Raw genomic sequence first — 26589 nt, 5'->3', positions numbered from 1 at the left:
AGTGTACCTGAAAAGATTTCTTAAGCCGTAAAAACGGTTGTTTGTCAAGACGAATAAATTATTTCAATACCACCATTACATATATAACTACATATTCAGAATATTCTTGAGAAGGGTATATTTCTTGTTTTAATAACGCGCCAATAAATATGCGGTTGAGATCATTTTTGACTTCTTTGACGAGCCGTACTTAGTTAAACACTACTTCCGTCCAACGGCGTTCTGTTGTTGTCATGGCGGCGTTTCAAACTGTTGACAAGCTTAGATTAAATTTTGAAGAGTTAACCATGTGATATCTTTTAATTAATCAGTTGGCGTTTCAGTGTGTGTAGCTAATTAATAATTCCTTTATATACTGAAAAAGTAGTTCCAAGCGAGGTCGAAATGGTCGAATGGATGATGTTGGGATTAACTTGCCGATGGCAAACTTCAATTCAAAGGCGTAGCTAGCTTGTTAATGCTAACTCTCATTAGCGTTACTAATAAATCAAGAACTGTATGCAGGTTTGACAGAACTTGGCCGTTGTTTTTGCTGCAATGACTGCGCAGTTCTTGGAGAGTAGTCCCAAGATTTCCGTAGGACAGCAAGTGAGAGACTGGGTTGTTTTCCGTACAAACCCAAATGTGTACAACCGCAGCGATTTAACTCATGGGATGTCCCAAACCAAGGTAAACAACAGTGGAAGATATATTATAAGGCGTGTGAATATTATATTACATCTTTATCTAAGATGGCTCATGCTATGTACAGTACACTCAGTTGCCAGTTTGGTACACATCAGGTCTACAGTAACGGTAAAGCCGACCTCCATGAAGGTTCTAATCTTTTTCCCCCCGAAACTGTTCTCGAGTGGTGTTGATTTAACTAACGTACGGTCATATAGGGGATGGGTGGGGTGCTATTGATTTGTACTGTGTTGTACTAAGAGCCATTTCTAACATTTCGTCCACTTGACATGTCATTGGGGATAGACTAGATATTAGAAAACGACCCTAAAGTTGATTCAACACCTTTTTAAAACAATTAAAACAAAAAATGTAATGAAGGTAGGATTTATTGTAGGGCTGCTGTTTTCAATTGCAGTAGATCGAGCTCATTGTATCAAACGCGCTGGCAACTGAGTTCAAATGGCGTGAATGACAGAAATACCTGTTGAGAAAGTGGTGTGAAAAGCATAACTGAGTATCTCAAATATCTGTTTATATCATGCACAAGACTGATCGGTATCTTATATACCACAGCTATTGTTCAATGAAGCCATCCCTGCAAGTGCCAGCAACCGTGCCACCCATGTTCGCCCACCAGCCCCCATTGTGATTGAGAGGCTGCTGCCGGTGTCAGAAGAGGGTGAGAGGGTGGACAGCGCCAGAAGCTCCATCAGCTTCACCACTCTCTCTGAGGAGAGACTGCACACTGCGGTTCAGCTGGCCAAGAGGGATCTGAGACGACGGCGCCTTAAGGCACTGATGAAATCCCCTGCCAGACCCTCCCAGGAGGCTGTCTCCACCCTTAAAACAAGTGACGTAGTGCTTCAGGTAACTGATGTAGATTCATGGTTCAAAGTTTATTACTTGTAGTTTGCTGGTTTATGTCCTGTGTAGGGAATAATTGCCACTTTGTTCAGTCAGTGACTGAAAGAAGTCTTTTTCTCTCTCTATAGGAGCTTGCAGCCAATCCAAATACGACAAAGTTAAAGACCTCTAGTCCAAAAGAGAAAGTGTCCCAACCTGGAGCCAAACTGTCAGTGCTCACATCCCAGAAGCATCCCATTTCTCCCGTACCTTGCACTGGCCAGTCACCCCCAACCAGAGACCCTGGACCAAGGCAGTTGGATGGAGGCAAACAGACTCCTTTAAGCCAGGAGATCCACAAGCTGCAAAATGAGCTGGAAGTGTATATCCAGAAAGTAGAGGAGCTAGCCAACAGAGGTGACTCACAAAAACAGCTTGTTACATTAGGCCTGTGTCTTACTGTTATTATATGTTTAAAGGTACAGATTAGCTTGAAAAGGTTATCACAGTTGTGGCATCCACCATAATCAGCAGACTTTTCATATGGTTTTACATTACACATGTAATTATGAGTAATAACGAATAATGGGATTTAAACAACAGGAGACAAAATAGAGGAGCCGCTGGAGCCAGAAGAGCAAAACAAGTTAGAGATACGCAGAGAGAAGCAGGCAGCCCGCTCAGCACGTGTCATCTATGTCCTCCAGCAACAGGTATTTAAATTTCTACCATATGTAATTGGAAATAAAGCATCACTGACTTTTTAATTGAGCCTGTATCTATAAATACTGTTTTACAAAATTGTTATTTTAAAGGTAAAAGAGATACAAGGAGATATAGAGAAACTACGAAGCCAGAAGATGTGGGACACCAAAAAGGTATGTCATCAGCATTGTCACTGATTTATTGCTATGTAGAGCTGAGACCGTTCATGAAGCACCAAAAACAATAAGGAAAATAACTTTTAAAGCCTGTGGCCATGTGCCAGTATTTTTAATGATTTTTTAACTTAATATAATTTTGCTAAAGACAGATTTTGTAAGTTTTTCCAGTTCTATTGCAGAGCAAAAATCGTCCAGATATCTAATATTCTCCTGTAAACTGATTTGCTATCTGTTCTTCTTTCAGTCCATGGCAATAAACAGGCTTGCAGCTGCCCACCGTGGGGCACTCAGGGCCTTACAGGCTGTTATCCACCAGCTTTCAGATCTATCTCATGTCAAGGTCCCCCCTTATTGCAAAGAGCTGGCCCAGCTGATTCGCCAGCTCTCTTTGTGCTCAGCCAAAGTTGAAGTAGAACAGGGTTCAGCTGTGCCTGAGACGGCCCTCGACATCCTGCAGAAACTAGAGGTGAGGAACATAAAGTATCAGAAAGTATTAATAATATTTTTTTTTCATTGGCTCTATTCCAACACAGTAGATTTTAACTCTTGTATGCAGGACTTGGAACTCTTTTTAAACGTAGTCCCCCAATTACAGAACAAAACAACAAAAAACAAAACTATGGACAAAAGTATATGGGTCATAGACTAATGGCTTTAGTTCACCAATTTTGGGAAATAAAATGACTTTATTTAAGTCTTAGATAATTTTTCCCGTTGCTTTATGTCCTCCAAAATTGTCAGATGATGTTGATACAAAAACCCTTGTATTAAAGCCGAGTGTCAGCATTTCACTGCCCTGCATGTGGCTCAGATTATGAACGCCTGTTATGTTGTTTATTTTTGATGGGACAGTAAACTCAAAAAACAAACTTGGGTTTTCAAAAGTGTTTTATTTGATTAATTGATGTTTTATGTTATTTGTCTACATATGCATCATATTTAACAGAGGGATTGTTTAGTGAATAATCCAAGATCGTACTGTCACGCTATTCCTCCAAGACTTTGGATTCTGCCCTCCGTAAACAAGAGATGCTGGAAAAGTTGCAGGCCCAAGCATGTCCTCCACACAGGAAGTCTCCTCATCGCAGCGTGTCACCGACCAGAGCACCCAAGGGTCCCAGCAACTCATCTGTTCGAGGACCACGCAAACCCGCAAATCCCAAAAGAGGCATCCATGGTGAGTTTTTCTTTTGCCTGGATTAGTTAGCGTGTTTAAAACCCCTTTACTTGTCTTCAGTAAGCAGTTTGTGTTACTTAGTAAATTGTTATCTTTTTCTTATTTTCTACCCTCACCATCTGTATTTATGAATACAGTTTCAAACCTCATGAATCTAATTTAAATGCTGTATTTTCCTTAATAATTTCCGACATGAGGCAATGATGTACTTGCTGCCAAAGGCACCCGGAGTAAATTGAATGTATGCCTTTTGATGGAGGCCAAAGCGTTTAGGCTCCCGTGTGTGTGTGGAAGTCACCTAAGGGCTTTTGTGCAGTTGTGTTCGGGCCTCCCACTGTGCTTAAATGACTGCATCAGGCAGAAAATTGATATGGAGTCATGAAGACGTGCAGTACTCTGGCCTTTGATCCCCTGCTGTTCAGTCTTATGAGCATTTATCACCTGCAGGCTCCTAAGATCTAAGAGATGGAACAAACACCTACAATGAGTTTTAGCTGCATTTAGATCTCCCTGGAAACAAACTCAGGTCCCTGTACCACTTATCTAGCAGTCAGTTGGAATCCAGTTGGTTGTCAAGAGTGATGGCTAATTGGCGGTGCGTAACGCCTTTGGCCCCCAGGGGTTTAATAGTGGTGACGAATAGTAAAGTTTGTTTTTACTGTAACTATTCCTAGTAATTCAAAAAAAGAATAAAAAAAATGAAATGTTTAATGTTTCATTTTGACAGCAGGTAGAAGAATGGCATCACAGCCCAAAACCACTTCTCACCAGCCGTTGAGCAGAAGAGAGGTGCTCAGGGCCGGCCTGGAGAGCCTTGCCCAACAGAGGGAGCTGCAGAGACGACCTCAAACAAACACCACCCGCAGAAAAGGAGGCGCTCTGCACCCTGAGAGAAGCAAGGCTGACTTTATAATGAAGGTGTTGGCTTGACTTCCACAAAGTTATATACAAAATTGAATATGTTGTGTTATTTTATTTCATAGCGTGTAAGAAGCAGTGTGATTTGGCTTTTATTAGAATCCACTGTGAAAAGGGGTGTAAAGGTGTGTCACTGTAAAGATTTAAACATGAGGATCATGTAAACACTCTAAACGTAGATTTTATCATTTTTGTCATAGCGACATCAGATAAAAGATGCAGGTTTCCGGCAGCCTACAGTCTCCTCTCAGCTCAGAGTGAACCAGCTCCCTCAAAAAGAGCACTCTGTGCCCTGGATACCTACATCCCCTCACTCTCCTCCTCCACAGCGGTGAGTCTTTTATCTCTCCGCACAAGCCGATGACACAATGATCTATTATTGTTCATTCTCGGTGCAGGCTGGATGATTAACACGTTACATAACTAAGGTTTTACTGTTGTAACGTCTGAAACTCTTATCTCAAGGTAACAGTTTGCACGCAGTATGGATCTGTTCATTAATGCATTGTGAATTAATGGGCTGTTGACTCAACATTTAAAAATAGAAGGAGGAAAAAAAGGCAATCCATGCCAGCAGTGCCAGGAGAGAATTGCTGAGTAAGTTGTTCATTTTTCATCCAGTAGGTGGACGTGAAGAGAAAAATAGTATAATTAGCTGCTGGACAAATAGCTTCCATTTACTGTATGATTGTAGGCCCTGCTAAATTACCATCCCCATGATATTAATGGATCATGTAAAGGTAAAGGACAGCAGAAAAACAAAAAAACACTCGGCATATCATCAGCCATGATGGCATACTAAATTTTCAACTATCATTTTTGTCAAGTTAAGAGGATAATAGCAAAAAAAAAAAGCATCACCAGCATGTCTGTTCCCTCAGGAGTGGTAAAGGTCACATGTACATTTGGCCCTTTATCTTCATCTTTTTGTGATTCTTCATCTCCATGTTCGTCCAGCTCCATTCCTCCATTCTTTTTAGACTTGTCTCAGTGTAGATCTGCCTAAGCCTGCGTTTATCATCTATCATCCTTCTGCTGTTTTCTCAGCAGATCCCCTCAGAGGAGAGGACCGGAGCCTCGATGTCTCTTCTCTCCCATGAAGCCCTCAGTCAGTCCTCCAAAGCAGAACGTGGCTGTTGGTCTGGCAGCAGGGCAGCCGGCCATGAGCTCAGACAAGAAGAGACAAGCTGAGAATGAAGCATTAAGGTGAAGTCAGTATGCTAGATTTTAACCTCTTTTGTTTTATCAGATACATTTTTTGTCTTTGTTATCGCTTCATATGTTCAGATTGTGTGTCCTAGAAAAAAAGGAGAGAAAAAAGCAAAACGGATAGATTGTAGGGAAAATGTTAATGTATTCAGTGACTTACTTCAAACCTCTGTGGCAGACTCCACTTGCTGAGAGCCACAGGCAATACTTTGATACTAATTCAAACTTAATTCTTTCCAACAAATTAATCCAGGTGCCTGCTAGATTGAGGCCATTTCTCTTTATGAGTGATTAACAGCTTGCTTGTTTTCAGTGCTTGTAAGCGCCTCATTGATTGAGTGCTTCACATATGTCTCTGTTTAATCAAATCTTAATTACTACAATTGTGCTTTGCCATTAATCAGGGGCTAGCAGACCGATTGTAGAGATGAGGATTATTCATTATATGTGAAATATTTGATTGAGCTTGCTTTTTGATGATTAGTGGCTTGTTACAGGAAAGCCTGGCTGGATAAGATGGCGATGCAGAGACTGAAAGAGCTCGACCAGCTGGGCAGAGAAGAGGCTGAGCGCATTCAGACATTAAGGTACAGTGGAAGTATAATCACAGTTTTAGTACAATTTTTTGTTTTAGTACAAATAGTGTTGTGTCAGGTGTTGCATATTAACACACTGAGATATGCTGCAAAGAAGAATACTGCAAGCTAGGAAACAATGCTGGATTTCAAATACTTCAAAAGCTGCCTTTGCAAATGTTTTATGAGGAAGGAAATGCTCTCGACATATCTGTTAGACCTCAAAAACACACACTCTGTGGCCCCTTTAACATACCTGTCACTTTGAAAATAAGGGACATGTTCCAGCACCCCGCCATGGGCTGTCCCACCACTCCTTACCACTGTTTAATGACTCCCCCCCACAAGATCTTAATATCTGATATTCTACATAGTGTACCGGAGGAAAATGTCGTAAACCCATAAAATAAGTGATTATGCAATGGAAAAGAATGGTAAAATAATGGGGACAGGAGCATCAGCAGAAGTACTGCAGAGCTGTTTTCAGAGGTCCATGTTAATGACTTGACATTATACATTACGAACTGTATAATAATGCTAATAATAATAATATTTTCCTGGATGTGTTCTTGTCCTGTATAAAAAATGAGGTTATTCAAGAAGAAGAAACATTTCCCTCTAGCAATGCCATTGCCCGAAGCAGTAATCCTCACAGTAATCTGCTGTACAACTCAATGCACCGGGCCTCACAATTAAACCAACAGTCACACTGGGGATTGCAACATGGACGTGATTACCGACAAACAATAGAACAGAAAATAATGCAGGTTGTGATTACAGCAACGTCCCCCTCAGCACCAGAGAGAGCATGTGTTCCTATAGATCACCTCACATTCCCTAACAGTCATTCAACAATTTAAGTCTGTGAGGAAGGAAGAAAGATATATGTCCTGTAAATCTTCAGGCAGAGAGCTGAGATCAGAGATTTATCAAGTCTTACTGTGCTTTGGACTAGAAGTCGGTTGCTCCCGCGTTAACAAGTGACAGGTATTGCACAAAGCCTGCTACTTGTTAACAGGCAATAGCTGTTGTGCAATAGACCCCTTCACATTACAGAGTATATCTTGTATGTAATGCAAGTTATTATGTGTTATTATGCCCTGAACCAATGTCATTTGGAGTTGTTGTACGTAACATGTCAGGCTTTACAAATTAGTTCAGTGTTCACAAGGTGTGTCTTGTCAGTTTTTCCTTGTTTAATCGCAGTAAATGTGAATATTTACGCCAATGCAAGCCTGACAAACACTGCTGTTTTGTGTAGAATCCCATCAGGCTTGAAAAGCAGTTTGAATGTTGCACTAACTAAACTCTGTGTCCAAATCATTTCGTCTTCCTTCACAGTTTGACGTGTATTGCTCAGCCTGTAAAGTGGCCTTAAGTTTGACCCTTGCAACAACTTTCTTAATATCACATATTAATACTAATGATGGTGCAGGGGGATAACATCTCACACAGGCTCTTAAAGTTAAAGCCACAGAACTTCTCCTGTGACAGCTTGCAGTGTGGGTGTGTTTTGGTTTGCAGGTCTGAAGTTGTCTCTCCAACTCAGTGGGCTGAGAGAGCTGAGCAGAAGGCCAGAGAGAGAATTCAGCCCCCTCCGAATAAAGCACAAGTAGGAAGACTTAATTGTTGCCTGAGTGCCATTTTATTTGCCTTTACTTGCTTTTATACGTCTCCTGTAGAAGAGGGACACAATCAATACGTCTTATTTGTTCAACTAAAACAGTGCATGTGTTTACCTTCTGATGTACCACAGTAAAATAAATTGTGGCTTTTTGAGTATCAGTCTTGTTTTTATTGACTAAGAGGCAATAAATGATGTTTGCTTGGCATCAGTGGCATCAGTTTTGTTTTTGTCTGTTTATCTCAGCAGATTGGCGAGTCCAGGAGCAGGATGAGCTCCTCGCTGAGGAATCGGCTGTCTGAGCAGGCTGCAGAGAGGGTGAGCAGTGCCGCGGTCACAAATCATTCACAGGGGAGAGGAGAATCGACCTTGCTTACTGAATAAAGTTTGAATTTGGTGGCCATGGCAAAGATTAAATGACAAGAACTGAGCAGTTGCACAATTAAGCCGAGTATTCTGCTTATATTTTCTGTGGGTTTTCTTGTGGATAAAGGCAGCAGAGAGTGCTGAGCAGCTGAGCGAGGCACTGCTGGAAGATCTGTTGGAGGACACTGCACGGGCAGCGTGGGCGGCCGAGGCAGACAGACAGTTGGAGGGCATGGCTGCGAGTAGGCTGCAGGCCCCCACCCTGGAGTGTATGCTGCTTCGTATGGAGGAGATACAGGTGAGAGTCGCCCCACAGAAAGGCCCGCCAGCAGAAGGTTAGCGGAACCCGAAAAGGTCACCAGTGATGGGGTTGTTATTTATAGTGAGCTGTTGTGACAGCTCTGGTCTGGTGTTGTTTACTGATGCAGTGTCTAGTCTTGGCTCACTATTGAAAGGCGGTTTATGAAATGTGTTTCTGTGTACGTGTCTGAGCAGAGAGATCAGGAGGAAGTGAGGAGACGGTTTGCTTCTATCACATATTCAGACCCTCTTTACTGGGACCGACCAGCGCCAACAGGTAAAAAAAACCAACCTGTTTATCCTCCGACTGCATTTAGACAAATCATTTCCCTGTTGTCTCCTGTAGGTGGAGGCAGTGCTACAACTGAGAGGATGAATTCATCATTCTGACTCTATGCTCTTCTTTTTTTTCTCATCTGTCTGTCCCCTGATCCACCCCATCCCTCCCGACACACACTACCACCACCCCCTCCTCCCCTCGCTCTCTCTTTTTCCCAGGACCCCTGTGCACTGCTGCGGGCTCCAGGCCAGGCTCTCCTCAACCAATTAGGCTCACAAGGCCAGTGCTGAGGCAGAGCTCTGCAGCAGATATTGTCCTAGAGAAACCTGTGGAGACGGGGTGAGCTGCTAACGTCCTTTGCCCTTATTTTACACGCAAATGATTTCCACTGCTCATGTTTTGCTGATGGCTCTCCCTCCATGTTGGTTTATTAGTGCTCTCAGAATACTAGCCAGAGCGCAGCATCAGGGTTTGACCTATTTAACTTCGTTCTCAATCGTCTGAGCCGAAATTATAGGCCTGAGCCCCCATTATATGTAATCATGTCTCTAGCGCAATATTGATGATTATATGATATGGTATAACCCTCAGTTTAACCAATATACATATGCAAATGTTGGATTTTGAATACTTTGAATGTCTAGGTCAGTTTTTGTGAGAAAAATGGTGAATTGCACTCAAAGGCATCCTGTGGTTGTTCTGCAAAACTAAGAGCAGCAGGAAGTCGTCCGCTATTGTTTAAATTAGGCTTTTAGTCTGGACGAAAAGAAAAGAGGTTGGTGTTTTACCAACGACACACAGTTAGCGTTTGTTTTCCCCCACAATGACGTGTCGTTGCCCTATAATCACTCTCCCACCGGGAGGCCTTACTCATCCCACAAAACTCACTTGGTGGCTACCGTACCCAGGGCAGAGTCTATTCCTGATTCTGGCAGCAGACTCCACAGAGAGACCCTCCACTGCCCAGGGCTTTGGCTGCAGCTGCTGTACTGTTTCAATTAATGAGGAAGTTGGAAGGAAGAGAAAAGACGCTGGAAGGACTAGAAGTTGTTGACACAGACAAGCTAGCGGGATGCTGCTTCTAACAAATTCAGCAGCACCATTAGCAAATTAAAATCAGTCAGACTTGGAGAGACTCAGGTTCAGTTCCCTTGACTTTGCCCTCAGATGCACTGTGACTCATCTTATACTCTTCTTAACACATCCATCAAGTAATAGCTCTATTTTTTTTGGCGAACACCACACAGATGGTTAGAAGTATTTAGTGTCTGGTCTTTTTGAAGAGGTGTTTGTGTTTCATGCTTTTCCATGACTTCTGCTTTCAGAGGCTTGCAGCATCTTAATAAGGATGAAGTCATTTGATAATTGAAGCGCACGCTCATTTGTACTGAAACTCTCTGAATTCCTGTGGCTTAAACCCGACTGCACCGCTTTCATCCTCCATCCAAAGTGCCGTTCCTTTAAAAAGTATTGGCACCCCACTGGACTTTTTCCTGGCATCTTTTTCAACATTTTTTGACACTAATCAATAGAAGAAAAGGCTTTGATATCGAAGTGAAAACTAATCTCTGCAAACTGACCTAAATTCATGACAAATATCAAAGATAAAAGACAGCAATTTATGAAATACCTCTAAACAAGTTTGATGTATTTATCGTAAGATAAATAGGTATCCAGTTACAAATGATGCATGTCCTTAATGAAGGGAAAAGTTTATGTAAGTGTGCTGCTGTGCGGCTGACATGTATTTTCTGTTGGTTTATGTTTTTAATGAGAACATTAGATTTCTTGGCCATAGTTGGATTAATGGCTGTTGGTCTGTTGGTACATTGATCAGCGCAGACAGACCGACATTCAGAGACGTGGAGCGTGTGTAACTTTGCTGTCTGCTCACTCACATCATGGCGGCACAGAATGTCTTTTCCATTCGATGCTCCTCAATATTTCCAGCGCAGTAATCTTACAGATAAATGGCGGGGAGGTGCTAAAAATGTCCCACTCAACAAGACAGCACAACTTTGTTTGTATTGATGGCGGTTATGTATATGAAAAATGAGCCTGCACCATATTTCGTGGCTCCGAGATTGCCTGCCATGCAGGAGTCGTACTCGTAATCATTCAAGAAACAATTACCATCGATTTGACAACATTTTCCACCTCGTCCCTGCTCTGAATGAACACCCAGCCAATTCACGAGTTTGCCAGCTGCATTTGTCTGGAGGAAAAAGTCTTAATTTTCATAATTAATCTAAGCAGAATTTAAATGGCCACAAATATATCTTTGTGTATCAGAAGGGCCGACTGAGAAAGATCCTGCCAGTAAATGTCAAACACTGCAGTTCGTCGTACGATCACACAGATGCGTTTTGTTTGTTTCACTGAGCAGAAACTCGGTGTAGACAGACAACAGAACTTTTTCCACAGTGCTTAGTGCCCTAAGAAGTAATAAAGTCGGAAGTGGGGAGTCATCTGGTGTGAGAAGAAGAGAAACTGTGCCTATTAGGCACATTGCTTTTCTAGAACTGTCTTCAGGGGCCAAGAAGTTGCTTTGTAAACTGACCTGAGCTGTAAGGGAGATGAGTCAGCTACCTGCGCTGCAGCGTTGCAGGCGAAAACGACCCACTTTACAACACTTAACAGAGGAGATGAAGTGAGGAAAGTTTTGATCAGAGCCCAACACCAAAAACTAAAACACACAGTGCACAAAGAACACATTACCAATTATGACCAGCATGTTGAATTCAGCTTTTTTTTTTTTTAACCCTCTGAACCTCACAACCCACCTGTGGGTTTGAAAAGCATGTTAAAATTACACCATTTATCACAGCCAGAAAGTGTAAAAACACAGATTAGTGACGCATTTTCAAATTTGCGACAGTCCTCAAATGAGTCATGTGTGACAAATGCTTCCATCAGGAAAAATAGCCAAATCTAAGCTTAAAATAGTGATATTTCATCAAAATCTCTTCATTCAACATGTCACATTTAAAAATTCATGCTCCTTAGTGCAACTGGAAAGCCTTAAATGACTACGCTGAGACCTATAGTCACTGAAGTCGACTGAACTGCAGGCTGTGTTTACACAGAGCAGAGAGCAGAGTTTGAAGAGGTTGTAAAAATATATGTATTTTTCTATGTTTTTGAGTTCTCCCTACTTCTAGCCGTTTCCATAAAGGTGCAGGACTTTTATATTGCAGTGAAAAATGAACTCACAGTGAGTAAAAATGTGACAAAAGACATCCAGAAGCTGCTTGGGGTTCTGAGGGTTAATGTCAACATGCATCAGTCAGAATGTGTCGGTCTGTAACAGGAAGTAACAGGATCTGAGTTTCACAGTTCAGATGATTGTGATGTGATATTTGACAGTTTCCATCTGCAGCCTGAGGAAATGAGCTGCTTTAGTGTCCAAGAAAACATTCTAGATTTAACGATAATGCCTCACTTTGTCGCCAGAGACGAAGCAGTCAGCACACTGACCTCATTAAGGGAAGTAATTCTCCAGATAATGACAAATATTATTTTAACAAACACTTAATTCCCAATCGGTGTTTAAAAGTGCAGCCAGCTGCAGTTCAGTCTAGATATTTGTGTACCTGCCAACAGTTCAGAGAAGTAGTAGTTTTGTGCAGTAGTCAGCAGGAAGTAAATACTGGGCTGTACAAGAGAGGAAACTAAGGAGCATTATTGTTGACACTGATAAAGTTCTGCTTTCATGTTGCTTATACAGCAGCTGAGCCGCTGAGTAAAAGCGTCCGTTCCGGTGAAGGAAAACAGCCTAAAAATGCATTTAGTTTTTGTATTGGTGTTGGATTGTGGGAAACCTCCATCAGTGTTCAGCGGAGCAGAATGGAGAGGTTTCATTTTGGGGCTTTGGGATGGCAAAATGCGTGAAGATCTCATCACGTGCGCTGTCTCAGGCCAGATCGGTTGTTTATTACCCACATTTCTCAGCCCCGAGACACATCAGTCGCTGCCGTCAGCAGGAAAACAGAGTCATGCATTCAATCATGTGCCCCCCACACACACACTGACACACTTAAAGGCACCAAGAAAGTCACTGGAGGCCTCTTTGATTGTATTGTTTGATGACTAATAGGGACACTTGCAGGTTGTTATCAGTTATCATGGCTTTCCAAATTTTTTGTTTGTTTTTATTTAATTGCTGTTATAGAGGCACAGAGCTGAAGGAGAGGACTGATGTGGACATGCAGTTTTAGAAAGCTTTCAGCTGATGTGCAAAAGACAGATACAGGGTAGATCTCATTTTATTGTTTACAGGAGCTCAGGCTAATCTTGTAGTCTCCGCCGAGGCTTGTTAGGCTGTCTTTTGTGTCAGGACTTGCAACAGCCAGACCTCTCAGACACGAGTTTTTCTTCACTATCTGTGAGAAGGTGCTTGTTTACGCTAAACCGATATTTTAACACTTCCATTATCCAGCTCCAAAACAGCATTGATTATTCTTTACCTTAGCTGCCTTTGCGCTTTCGCTTGAGCGCTATGAAACAACCACAGAGAGATTGGAGTGAGAGATTTCATCTTTGAAAACATCAGCGGAGCGGCAGATGCGGCTTGTGTATCCATGGTGAGGAGCCCAGATGCAGACTCCCGTCTTGGTTAATGCTGACCGACCCACAGCAGCTCCATCAGCAGGTCAAACAAATCAATGAAGAGATGAAAGCAAAGCTCAGCAATATTCCAAAGCTTTCATGTGTTTCTTTTTTTTAACCTGCTCTCTCACTTCCTGCCCCTGCCCCTTTGTTTACACCTGCAGTTGTCCTCTCAGGCCCAAGTATGTGTTGTATGGTACATGGCTGCTCGGTAAATTTGCGGTTGTGATGGCTCCCGCCCTCTGCATTGCAATAATCTATACATTTCCCTCCACACTATTCATCCTCATCTGTTCCTTACCACACTGATCGCTGCGGCTGTTCCCTCGAATCACCCCCTGCGATCTCTGAGCCGCATTTGTCTTTGTCCAACCGAGCCTGCGTCCCTTTTGACATATTGCATATGGCACCGGTCTTTGCCAGACCCTCTGCTTCCCCGGCGACGCGAGGCTTAGGTTCTTGTAGACAAATGAGAAGAGAAACTTGAGGTGATCTCTTGCTGGTGCTGTTCATCTGTTTTTTGTGTGTCCAGCGCAGGCCAAGTCGTAGGTGGGTGAGTGTGAGGATGTTTAGTTTATCACGGCCCACGCAGAAACACACACACCTTATGAACCCACAGATTTAATGAAATATTCACTGTAGAGGTCAGTAGATGTTCTTAGTGCTTCAGCTCTCTGTTTGAGCTCCAGTGAGAAGTTACAAGGCAATTGGATCATATATCAACGACTGAAGGGATGACCAGTGATTGTTTTTTTGCAGATATTATGATGATTTTAAGTAACTTCCCGTCAGATCTAAGACATTATAAGCATAATCTCTAGAATATGTGCCCCGCTCTGCATTCAGAGGTGTTTCTGGTGGAGCGGCACGTCCCCCCGCTGAGCCCCGTTAATCAGCACGAGTGACGAGTGAATTTTGAATTAATTACAAACCAGTTTGCCATCTGTTTTCCATGGATCTGACTAGGGATGTCAGTATTTGATTCATTTTTGCTTTGACAGCCATTAATTGGTAACTAACTGGTTAATTTTGTGCTAAGGGCTCAGGACTGCATTTGTTCGTCAGATTTCAATGTTCCAGACAAATGGAAAGAGTTCCAGTCAAATATTGTCTGTGTTAATGGACCATATTTTCCCAGTGTTTTTGCTTCTAAGGGACTAATGGGGACAACAATTTTTGAAATTGATCCAGTATTGACCGAGAACGCTGCAGACGGCAGCTGCGAAAAGGGCTGCAATGTAATCCCTCTGTGCATTTGAGTACCGTCAATGTATGTCCACTAAAAGTGTTTGCTTTTGGGCTCAGATTGTGTCTGACAAACATTGTAGGTTCCCTGCAGAGACAGACCCTTTCTTTAAAGAGTAAGATCCTTTTTGTTTAACCAGAAACAGCCATGATATCTCTCCCTCCACAGCCACCAGACTCCATTCACAGAAACAGTCATCACAGTTATCACAAAACACACTTCGTTCACACTCGACAAAAGCAGAATGAAAATCACCAAAACCATGTTGGTTGGTCCTTACACTGTTCCAACAATCACCACCAGCTCTGGTTCAAGGATATCATCTGGAATGTGATATTAAAGATCAGATAATGTTAAACAGAGCACGATGGTGTGATACGGTCGCTCCAAGCACAGACACACAGACTTTTACATCGCTTGCAGATAGGCTGGTAAAGCCCATAATATTCCCAAATACAAGGTTTTATGTTCATGATTTTATGTCTGAATGGTGTTTGTTGACAGGAAAGGAAGCCTGGGTTTTGTCTGTGCTTGAATATGGCACAAAAAGTGTGGGTGCCGTCCTGACTTTATAAATAGGAAATGGATTTGCAGGATGCTGTGTTGTTGGTTTTTGCCACATCGGTCCTCGGATGCCCATCAGACAGCAAATCGACCCATTTCGGACTGGAAGCAGAGTTAACTGTGCTGGCACTTTGATATTTATGCCCCCCCCATGGCTTGCAGTCCCCACAGTCAAAACAGAAACAAGTTCAGCTGAGGCAGGGGAGCACAATAGAGAGGCACTTTGCTTTGGGAACTGCTGCAACACTAAATATAGCAGCGAGAGCGCCGTCGCAGGAGCCAGGCTGATTTGTCCAAGCAGAGAGGATTAAAAAGCCCGACCATGGCAATGCCCAGCTGAGCCCCTACTCACCCTGAGCGAGGGGCAGGCGAGGGAGCTGGCCCGTGCGCTGACACCTCTCCTAAATTCATCATCCTCAGTCTCATAACGGGCACAACAAGTGTTTCTGGTCAGTAACAGAACTGCGCTCCATTCTGGCCCCCTCATCAATAAATGAATTTGCCTCCTTTGCAGCCCTCAGAAGCCCTTTATCTAGTTCATACAGTGTGAACACTCAAGGTAATGAAAAGGTTTCTTGGAAAACTACCGGTTCACTCACCACATGAGTATCCTTTGGTTTTCCTCAGACACAGTACCCTCTCTGAGAACAGCCTGACAGAGGATGCATCCCAAGATGAACAGCAGCCCAGACGCAGTGTCGCGTTCCCGGGCCCAGTCGAGCAAAGCGGGGGGACTGTTATCTCCGTGCCAGGCAGCACGCTGCGGAACATCCGGCGGTACCGGGAAGACTACGAGAGCTACCTGCGCGTTGTGGCTCACGAGGCTGTTGGCAGTTTCAACCCCTGGGCCGTGGCAGACAGGTAAGAAAGTGACAGTGAAGGCAACATGCACAGGTTTCATCTTGATTCCCCTCTGGTTGACATAATGTGTGGTTAAACAGGGCTAACAGTCAGTGCAGTCATCTTTGTCTTTGAGGTTATATAAAAGGATTTCTTCTACATATCAGCAGCATCACATGCTCAGTTTTTGTCACCAGGCCCACATAGAAACAAGATTTGTCTCTCCTGCTCTCTGTTTGGTCCCTGGACTTGTTTGACGGACACGATGTGCAGCTTGAAGAGCTCGCTCTGAGAGGATCGTGCAGAGGTTATGGTTTGCATAGTGTGTCTCTGGTGTGCACCGGTGTTCTTCTCTCCCACTCCCACATTTGCATATTTAACAGAATTCTTAAGTTGCTGCATTGCAGAATGCAGAAGGCTCCCTCTCATCCTTGTGAACATGCTGAATCCATGTGTTTGATGTATCAGTGACAAACTTCTGAAACATAAGTCAGCTCTTTTCTCTCACTCCGTGTGTCACAGATATGTGCAAGACTGTGAACAGCTCAATGAATTGTTTTTGAGAGCCAAAAACCTGTCGCCCAGTCCCGCCTTTGCGATCTGACTGCTCGTGTCGCTGGCTCCCACATCAATAAACCAAAGTTTTCAATAGATGATTCTGCACTTTTCTGAATTTTGGGTTAAAATAAGGATAATGTGTGACGAGAAGCCATCTAATTACGTCAGTGTTTTTGGAGAGAGCATACATGCGGGCATGTACACCACCTGCTATTCTGCCACAGCGCAGAAACCTGTCTGCATGATGAGATGGTAATGAGCAGCCTCATGCTGCTGTGGAGCCAAACCCCCTGGAGGATCTCATTCATTCTGCCTGCTAACAGATTGATTTGCAAAATAGAAAAAAAAAAAATCAGCACAGCCAAAACACAGAAAGCATACAAACTTCGGGCTATTTTAAGCTTCATTTGAAGTTCTTCAATTAGTTTTTTACCCCGTCCGCTCAGTGGTTGGACTTCATTATATTTGGGGCCTTAAACATACAGAATATGAAGAGTCGTTCAGCAGTGCTACCATGGCTTTAAACACATTATTAATATTCCCAAACGGCTGTTCCCGATCCATAAAGGCAGATTCTCGACTTTGTTTCACCCTGTATCCAGTGCTGACACTTCAAAGGTACAGGAGGTTCAACAGCACACAATTACTCTGATTGTTTTGTTGCACTGACAGCGTAATGATTTGACATTTTTGGGGCTCTCTGGAGATCCGAGTACGTATGGCACTACTTCACTTTTTCATGTCCCTGCTTCAGGCTCCGCTTGTGTTGACTCAGATAATGATCAAAACACTGAAATTTAGCTCGCTGCTTTGCCCAGCTCACCAGTCTTTGGAGTTGTTTTCTTTCATTTTATGCCTTTCAAGGTAAGGCACAAATTTCAGTTTTTATGTCCAGCTGTGAAAATCTGTAGACACACCATTTAGGAAAAGCCTCCACCTTCTGCCTTTTGAAGATAATGACACCAGGCTGATGATTTACTTTCCCTCAAATGGCACTTTTAAAGCAATGTACATATCTTATTGCGTCTGAGTCCCTTGGGCTTTTTATTTAGCAATTTTCAAAAGGTCTAGTCTCAAATTCACTGCTGTCTCGAGTCTTTCTTGTTTTCTTAGGTAGTAATAGTGGCCACATGGATTTCAGTGTCATTTTTGCTCATTTTGTCTCTCACTTTTCTGTCAAACTAAAGTTAGGATATGCCTACATACTGTAACTGTCAGAGGACTCTCAGGAGCCGCCTTTGCAGCTTGGTTTTAAGGAAAATGACTTCTTCTCTAATGTCTCTGTTTCTCGACGCTCAGCCTGGCAGATGAGCTGCTGTCGGAGGCTCTGGCCGACGTGGCGGCTGAGTTTCAGGACGTTGTGGAGGAATACGCCGAGGCCGTCTACACCTCGGAGTTTCTTCAGCCGATCCAGTCGCCTCCTGCTTCGACTGCGGCTTTGGTCAGCCAGTAGGATGTTACAGCATGTAAGAGTTTCTTAAAAATTGCTATAAAATGTTTTTGTTTTTGTGGAAAATCTGCAATTTTTTTGTAGATTTAAATATCAAGACTCTGGGATGATTTTGTGGACCAAGGACTGTGATTATTTGCCATTTTTGTATGTACGTCCTCTGTTCAAATACAAAGATCTGCACATTCAGAAGTGTTTATAGGTCACTACTTTGATGTGACAACATGCGACTTTATTTAATTGTGATTGTAGATATTTTGTAATGAAGCTGCATCAGGGGGATTGTTGAATTGCACAGGGAGCATTAGTCACATTACTCTTCATGGCCCATCTGTATCTGTGATTGAATTCCACTGGGAAAGTTAGTTTAGTTTAGATAAGCTTGGAGAGACCATTACGACATTACAGAGGATTATAAGATTACCGCCCTCCCCTTGCACTTGGTTTAAATCTCCCTGAGGATTACTCACACTTTCTATTTTCACGTTGGAATATGGAAATAAATTAATTGCATACGGTCTCCACCAAAATGATGCAGGAATTCAAGGGCATCGTGTGTGTAATCTGTTGTAACGCTATTTCCTCTTTTGCTTCTAATGTTCAAATAAAGGGTCTAGAGGCAGCAAAAGGCTTCATTTCCCCTCGCTGCTGAATGTTTTATCTCAGTAAGTTATGACCACTGTGAGGAGATGGCGCACAGGAGAGGAAGGAGTTGAAGTGAGTGAAGTCTTCTCTGGAGCGTTTTCATTTGGAGTAGGATCACTTCGCCATCTTTTAGTGCTGTTGTTCATTTTTGTTTCTTTTTTCCACAAAGCATGGCAACTAGTTTGTATTCTGTTGCCTCTGTCCAGCTGAATCCAGCATAATAATGGCGTAAAATGTCAGATCTGAATGCAAAATAGGATGGATTTGGCAGACCAAGAAACTGTCTAGTCCCTTGAGAGAAACATGAAAGCCATGCAGACAGAGCAGAGGGGACACATCCAGATGTTTCGCTGGCCTGTGGGGACCAGCCTTTGACAGGGGACATGCAGTGACTGAATGAATTAGCTCACATTGAATCAGCTGCCGCTATTTTCTCTCAGGCTGGGTTCTGTGTGGGTGTCTGAATACGCGCACACTCGAGCTCAGTGAACATTTCTACTTTTCGATCGAGGACAAATAGAAATCAGTGGGCTCGAAGCGAGGGCAGCGCTGCCATCCTTACGCTGACAGGAGTGAGGTTCTGACACTGGGGAGAAAGAGACATGAACCACTTGAAGAGATTCTGATCATTTTCAAGAGCTAATTTCTCATTAATTTTCATCAGCATGGTTCAGAAATTTCAAACATGTCTGCCAAAAGACATTTATAAGACAGAGCCGAGTACGTTTTCATTTATGCCACCTCAGCAGGCACCACTTAGCTTCACTGTGAGAATATGCTGTCAGCAAAGCAGCGAACAGTGAAATCAGTTCCCTGCTTTGTTATTTTAAATATGTATTCTTTGTCACGGCGAACATCGTTGTAATAATGTGGAGGTTTTTTTTCTCACTTTGCCTTTATAGATTCCAAGCATGAGCATTCACACAGAACTAGCAGTGTTTTGCTCATTATTATAATCTGTAAGGGTCAGAGAGGTTCGACCTTGCCGCCAGTCAGCGCTGACTCATTATCAGAGCTAATTTCAGAAGTGGAGAGGACACAATATGAGTCCAGTACATTCATGGTGCTTTGAGGGGGCACTTTGCCGTACAGGTACATCAAGGCGGCTTTGTGACATTTGGGTCACTTTCAAAACATTTTCAGCAGATGCTCGGCACTAAAACCAGATGGATGCGAAATCTTTTATGTCTTATTACTCTTGTTTGCTGTTCTCAAGGGTTTTTTTTTTTTCAGCTGGAACTGAAGTGCCAGAGAGATGAGAGCTGCTGAGAAACCGGTCTTCACTGAGCGATCCGCCATGCAAACTCCATTCACAATATTTCCAATTGCTTTTTCCTTTTAGTCAAATGACTTTGAGGCTGTCTGAGACCTCATAAAGCACCTGTGGCTGCTGGAAATCTTCTGACGCAGCTCTTGCTTTGTTGCGGTGATTAATGGACTCAGAACCAGCTGCTAGTTATGAGGCTATTTTCTGAAACAAGCAGAGATCCTGCAGAGAGCCAACTAAACTCACACTGATGGATTACGAGCCTGAAAAGATTATCTGTCAACCTCAAAGCAGATGTGAGCCTGAAGCCGAGAGGATGAGAAAGAAAACAACAGTTATGCATTATGCAGAAAAACTCCATGTTTTTTTATTATTTTGCCATTGCAGCGTGAGATGCCGCGGAGTATAGACTCCAACACACAGAATAACAGCAGGAGCAGCGGCGTGACCTTTTCCTCACCGGTACATCACTCATCAGCTTGTTAAACTTTCTGCTTTTCAACAGTCATTACAGTGAGCAGTGCGGCTTCTGAGCCAAAGCCAGCCACTGTCTGCAGAGCTAAGCCTCAGTTTATTTAATGGTTCGCAATCAGAGCATAATGATCTGCCACGTCTTCATCATCACATCTGAAAGAAAAGGAATCAAAGGAGATTTCATAAAATAGCTTGTCATTATGTCCAATCAGAGGATGGAAGAAGGATTCATTTCTGTCTGTCACTGGAAGTAGCATTACAACAAAAGTAAGAGTTCTGCTTTTAAATATATATGTATATAAAAAGTACTCATACAAAACAGTCCATTTCACAGTGTTATATATTACAATGTTGGATGTAAGCACCATGTTACAGTTGTAGCTGGTTGAGCTACTTTCTAATCTGTTTTGGCGTTGCCTCTTTAACAACGGGTCAACTTCTAGAACCCAACATGTTTTATACAACAAATCTTTGTCTGCAAAGTAAAAGGTACAATATTTCTATCCAAATGTACAGATTAGCACTGAATTTAACCACTTATGTGAAGTGCAAATATGTCGAACTTGTGCTTGAGTGTACGCACTTAATTACTTTCCACTGCTGTGTTTCAAAGGAATTCAAAGGATTATTTGTCACAAAAGAGGGAAATGAAATGCAGCGTGGCGTGCTTCTGATGGTGTGTTAAAAGATGTGCGATGACATCAAAGGAGGATAAAGGATAAAACCTCAAGATGAAAGAATTATGATGAATTACTAATACCACACTGTGATAATACTTACTGCAAGTAAAAGTCCTGCATTCAAAACCTTGCTCAGGTATTATCAGTAAAATGTACGAAACATATGAAAAGCAAAAGTTCTCATGTGAAATGTTCACACTGCGCTAATATGTGGCATCACACTGGTGTAGATGTTTAAGGTTAAGTTAATTTTAACTATTTTATATACTGTTGGGTAGTTGAATCTAAAGCGGTGCATCATATTCTTTAAAACCATCATCATGTGTTTAGTGTCGCTGTCCTGTGAGAACCACATATCTCTAAAAAGTCAACTTAGTATTCGTCTCTTAGATGCAGTGAAGTAGTAGCATAAAGCTGCATGAAATACTCAAAGTACAAGTACCTGGAATTTGGACCTAGGTAAGCCACAGTACTTGAGTGAATGTACTTAGTTACAATCTACCACTCTTCACATGTCATGAGTGCAAATCTGCAGTGTGCAGAGCAGTGCAGTGATTCCCTGAAGCCACTGTGCTGGACAAGGTTAAGGTCAGAGGTCAGGGTTCACCATCCCGATGAGACGCTTCATTGCATGCGCTGTGTATGTGCCGTAGACCAACATTACTCCTCATTATCGACATAAAAGCTTTGATAGCGAGGACAAAAGTCACCACAACCAAACGAAATGTGTGCTCAAACAGCAGAAGCAGGAATATGTAATGTGTCACTCAGCGCTGCCTGACTGAGGAAGTGCCGGTCTGCTGTCTCACCTTGTGTAAGAGTCGCTGTGACACGCACAGGAATATTTTAGCATAAATCATCATATTAGTGCAGAGAGCTTTTTGTTTGGTACCAAATAAGTTGCTGATAGTGCTTTTCCACCCACAAGGTCACTGATTCATTTTGTCAGGACAGGAAACAACAAAAACTCTGCACCTTAGGTGGTAAATTCAGGTTTGCTGACTGCGAAGTGTTACTCTTTAATAATGTCTCCCAGAAGGCCTTGTGGCGCTGAAACAGGTCCTGCCTTCATTTTCGAAAGTCTCACAGTGGTAATTTACCACCGTAAACATCTGTGTGCCTGTGCTCTGTTTTGTCAGTGTCTAAGGTTGCCATGAATTTGAGCTGCCTCTATTTTTGTGCTCTAAATCATCACAAAAATGTGGGCTCTCTTCTTTTATACATATATTTTACTTACAAGAGAAAAAAGAAGACAAACAAACAGACATGAGAGAGTAGAACAAAATAAGGCTCACAGAAAAAGCATGTCAGTCCGTTTGACGACTGACATGCCCACAAGTGGACTGAGGGACAGAAATAGAGCGCGGAACCGAGACCGAGCGAGGTCGACGAAGGCCCAAGACGAAGACTAGAATGCTTAAATCCTGGCAGATCAAAGCACAGCACAGTACCGTCCGATACAATTAGCTGACGCCTGTCCCGCCTAATAAAGTGTCCCTGGATCTTAAAAAACATGGGGTGGGCACTGGACAGAGTTTGCTGAATTTCCTCAAAGTATAAGACCAGAAATAATGTTTTTTAGCCAAGCAAGGAGGAGGAAGTGATTTCCACTCTCAGCATAACCCTTTTTGCTATGACCGTACCAACATGAGGGCTTGTTGTAAAGCATGGGGGGAGAGTGAACGAGAGAGCGGCCCAGTACCACAGAGACACTGTCTGGGACTAGCTGTCTGCTGTATTTGTACAAACGACAAGTGACAGGCTTATTTTCATTTATTCTGTGTCTGTGTGTCACGGCTAAAATCACCTCTGATGTGGCGGCGCTGCAGAATTTGAGTGATGTCCTCGATGGCATGGAGAGAATTTAAAAGAAAGAAAGGAACTCACTTAATTCAATTAGCCCTTTTTTTCTCACTTGGATCCAGTCACTGCAGCCATTTGGTGTAAGCAGTGCAATCTGTCTTGCTGGCTTCCTGGCATTAAGGCTTTTTCCTATTAGTTTTTCTTAGTGCGAGCTCAGCTCAGCGTTCTAGGACAGATATGTACTGTCACTGGCTTTCCTGACGAATAGAAACTGGCTGCATGTTTTCCTGGCAGAGTTTGGTAATGTGGCGCTCACGTTCAGGGCGATGGTCCGGCCACAGGCATTTTACTCCATCAGTATTCATTTGTGTGGACGCGGCCGCCAAATGACGCCCTGGCCTGATCGTCCTTCTGGGATCGTGTGACCTCATGCGTGGTCACCCAGGAGAAGAGTGATAAACACAGCCCGTCACATCATCACATTTACACTATCAAGCGCAATGTGTGCCAGTGAGGAAAACCTATTTTGCTGCAATTTAGGTCAAGTTTTGCAGTTGCGCAGGTCAAGATAAGCTTAAAAATGAATTCGAGGCATCCATTAGGAAAAGCATCTGTCAGATTAGACCAGATCGCACAACTGGATTTAAAGGATTCAAAGCTGAGGGGACATGATTCATGTGCTTCATTTTCCTTTTTATCCCTGGAGAGGAAAAAGAGGAGAAAAAAAGAAATCGGGCTTCACGCTTGTGCAGAGGGCTTTATTTTGAAGGGGCTGGTTGTGTTTTGAGGAGCTTCTTGTTGAAGCTCAGGTTTTCTCTTGTGTCTGGGTGACTGCCCTTATGTGACCAAGGTGACACCTGCTGCTCCAGTGATGGATGCTTGACAGGGGTGGCTTTCACCTCTCCATCCATAGGCTGCACTGATTTATTGTCCTTCGGCTCTTATACCTCATCTACACTACATCTCCTTTTCTACAGTAGATATGTAACAACCACAATCCTGCACAGGGACAAATATACAACACGGCAACTCATGTTAAATGTGATGTCATGTTTAATTCATACACAATGCCTGTGCAGACCTGTGATTCTGCTGTGATTTATTGCCCTTCTTCTTCATATCTCATACAATACTCTCTTTATTTAGCCTACATATGCAGTAACCACACTTTATATACAAGACAACATACTTATGACACTCACAATGATTTTCACCTACTTTATATGTAATATTCTGATAAAGTCATGTAATATTTGTGTGCAGACTTAAGATTAACTGCCCTGCTCTTCATACCTCATCTTCTCTATAGCCTCTTCAGTAACAACCACACCCTGCACAGAGAAAAATGTACACAGGCTACTTGCATGGCATTACTTTTATCTGCTTTATACTTAATTTTCTTTGTAATTCCTGAAATATCTGTGTACAGACTTGTGACTGCTGTGGTTGGCTAAATCCAGTAGAAATGACTGAACTAATCAGATGAATCTAGCCAATGACAATCCATAGCGTTCATCTTCTCAAGACACTAGAGCAGCTATTTATTTTTTCTTCGTTTAGGACACTTCTTGAGCATTGTGCAAAGTCAGAAAACAGGGTTTGGAAAGAGGACGGACGCCCTTCAGCAGCCGCAGCCGCGGACGTGCGCGCACCGCTGGAGGCAGTCGAGCTGCAGAGACCGCGGCTCGTTTGGAGGAACTCTGGCTGATGTTCGCGGCGGAGAGGAGACAGGGAGCGGGAGCTGGGTGGGCATGACATGTGAGCCAAGTCTGCACAGATACAACAAATACCCAAAGTATGTCTGCGGCAGGGGCGGGTCGACGCTGTGAGGGACTTCACACAGGTGAATGAGAGCACAGCTGCGGATTCACCGCTTTTCGGAATTTCTCTTTTTTTGCCCCCTCTCCACGGTGAGAGGACGCGGTCACGGCGGCTGGAGCTCCCCGTGTCTGCTTCACCCTGCTTCAGTCCGGCAGGCGTCAGGTGCAGCAGACAGGAAGAGGGACGAAGAGGTTCGCTGCTTAATTAACTATCCGACAAAACGTCTCTGCGCAGAGCAACGCGACGCTTTCCCTGAGTGACCGCAGACAGGCAGAGACACACGGGAGAGGACACCATGTCAAAGGAGACCAGAGGAAAAGGTATGGGGGACGCTACACGCATAGTGGTAGACAACAGGTAGAAAACGTGCGTCTCATGCTGCTGGATGTTGGCGCGCACAGCCGCGTGCCGCATGGAGGCAATCTGTAGGAATGCGCGGCGGTCAAAACGGACCTGTGCGCGTGACACAGCCCGGTTCGGTGGACTGTCCAACCCGGTCTGTCCTCACGTCTGTCCGTCTGTCATTCAGGCAGCCTGTCCTGTCCTGTCTCTGTGCGTTACAGCGAAACGTGTGACCCGTCAGATACGGTGACGCTGCAGGGTCAAACGTAGAAAAAAAAAAAAAAAAAGACTGATTGACCAAATATTGGCACGTGTGCCTAAGACACACCTGCAGACCTGAGGTATCAGGCATCAGTACTGTATGTGTGACCCCATCCAAATATTGGGGGGGTGAGACTGTTTTTAGGAACAGCTATTGAAATTAAGGAAGTGACCACATGGTTAAAAAATAAAAACAACTTTTGATGTGGAAGTGGAGCTGAAATTCTCATCAGGTCACAGAATCTGTAGATCCAAAGCAAACACATTGTACTCTCCGCTGCTCTATTCCTAGCATCAGACAATAAGGCAGCCATTAAACATCCAGGACAAGGTTAAAGCAGGAGAAGTGAAACAGATGATACAGAGTCCAGCACACTGCTAATAATAGCATCAGTTTCTCAGACGGCTCATTTGATGGTTAAATTGGACGGGTGGTATGTGAGAGACTTCTGACAGGACGGCTTCAGCGAGGCCTCTGGTGTCCTGACATTTCTTTTGCATGAAAGGTTTAATGTTGCTCATTCAAAACATTCTTTTGTGCCTCTAATGTGGCACCTGTTGCACTGTGGTCTTTTGGTAAATTTAGCCAAAAAAAAAGCATTGCTTTAGGTTGTGTTTTTATCCTTTGTTACCTCTTATGCACCAGCATCATTGTTGAATTGTGTATAAGCTTGCTGAAAGCACCATTTCTCTGTGTTGTTTGTTTCCTTCTCTTAAGTCATATTTTTTAAATCATAAGTTCAAAAGCACATGATATCAAATTGGTGTAAAAGCCTGATAACCATGCTAGCAGAAGCAGGCGGCGGCATTAATCGTGGTGACACTCTTCTTCAGCTGGAGGTCCTGGCTTTATTTCCTTGTGCCGTTGTGCATCCGCCCTGCTGAAGAGCCTTTGAGCAAGTCACTGAGTCTCTTCCAGCTTCAGGCTTGCTGCTCTGTATGTGGCCTTTGTGCTCTGACCTTTTCCACGGGACCAGAGTGGAGAGGGAAATTCCCTGCAGGGATCAATTAAAACCTCAGCTCAGCAGAGAAAATCAGATTTTATTCAGCGTGGTTTGGGCTCTAAAATGTTGCTACGTCAGACTTCCGACAGCATCCTCCCTTGATACAAGAGCGCAGTGACATACAAAGTGGAAGGTATCTAAAATATTTACCGTTTTACAACAAGCTGAGATCAGGAGTTGC

The 26589-nt window shown here is 43.2% G+C and overlaps 2 protein-coding genes across 6 annotated transcripts in view; both read left to right on the top strand.

Annotated features, from left to right (window-relative positions):
• The first annotated feature begins 200 nt into the window (after window positions 1-200).
• Window positions 201-24715, top strand: kiaa0753 (KIAA0753 ortholog). Of its 5 annotated transcripts, none has more exons than XM_070970039.1 (18): window positions 201-669; window positions 1243-1536; window positions 1662-1929; window positions 2116-2225; window positions 2328-2390; window positions 2641-2862; window positions 3396-3573; window positions 4301-4491; window positions 4692-4822; window positions 5542-5697; window positions 6198-6287; window positions 7800-7887; window positions 8146-8217; window positions 8393-8563; window positions 8761-8842; window positions 9064-9184; window positions 15891-16124; window positions 17961-24715. In XM_070970039.1, exons 1-18 carry the CDS (start codon window positions 538-540, stop codon window positions 18112-18114), a joined length of 2757 nt encoding a protein of 918 aa, XP_070826140.1. In that variant the 5' UTR covers window positions 201-537; the 3' UTR covers window positions 18115-24715. The 5 variants fall into 5 exon arrangements, with proteins under 5 accessions (XP_070826140.1, XP_070826143.1, XP_070826139.1 ...); XM_070970042.1 differs by having other exon boundaries at window positions 204-669; window positions 8149-8217; window positions 17961-18735; XM_070970038.1 differs by having other exon boundaries at window positions 217-669; window positions 5539-5697.
• The window catches only part of pitpnm3 (PITPNM family member 3), an 82502-nt gene continuing 80523 nt past the window's right edge, over window positions 24611-26589 (top strand). The window contains exon 1 of the mRNA XM_070970037.1: window positions 24611-25121. Within this exon, the coding sequence (XP_070826138.1) occupies window positions 25097-25121 (25 nt within the window). The 5' untranslated portion in view covers window positions 24611-25096. The remainder of the gene's footprint in view (window positions 25122-26589) is intronic.

Source organism: Chaetodon trifascialis, chromosome 9 (assembly GCF_039877785.1).
Source record: "Chaetodon trifascialis isolate fChaTrf1 chromosome 9, fChaTrf1.hap1, whole genome shotgun sequence".
Taxonomy (NCBI): domain Eukaryota; kingdom Metazoa; phylum Chordata; class Actinopteri; order Chaetodontiformes; family Chaetodontidae; genus Chaetodon; species Chaetodon trifascialis.
Note: the sequence above shows the minus strand (reverse complement) of the source record. Positions and strands in the feature narration are given on the sequence as shown.

What these genes read in the sequence shown, in the direction of transcription:
- kiaa0753 (XM_070970038.1), top strand. Translation starts at nt 538, where the DNA reads ATGACTGCGCAGTTCTTGGAGAGTAGTCCCAAGATTTCCGTAGGACAG. An exon ending in AGAGGAGCTAGCCAACAGAG is followed by an intron (nt 1,930 to 2,115) that starts GTGACTCACAAA and finishes TTTAAACAACAG; the next exon opens with GAGACAAAATAGAGGAGCCG. An exon ending in AGGCTGACTTTATAATGAAG is followed by an intron (nt 4,492 to 4,691) that starts GTGTTGGCTTGA and finishes TTTTTGTCATAG; the next exon opens with CGACATCAGATAAAAGATGC.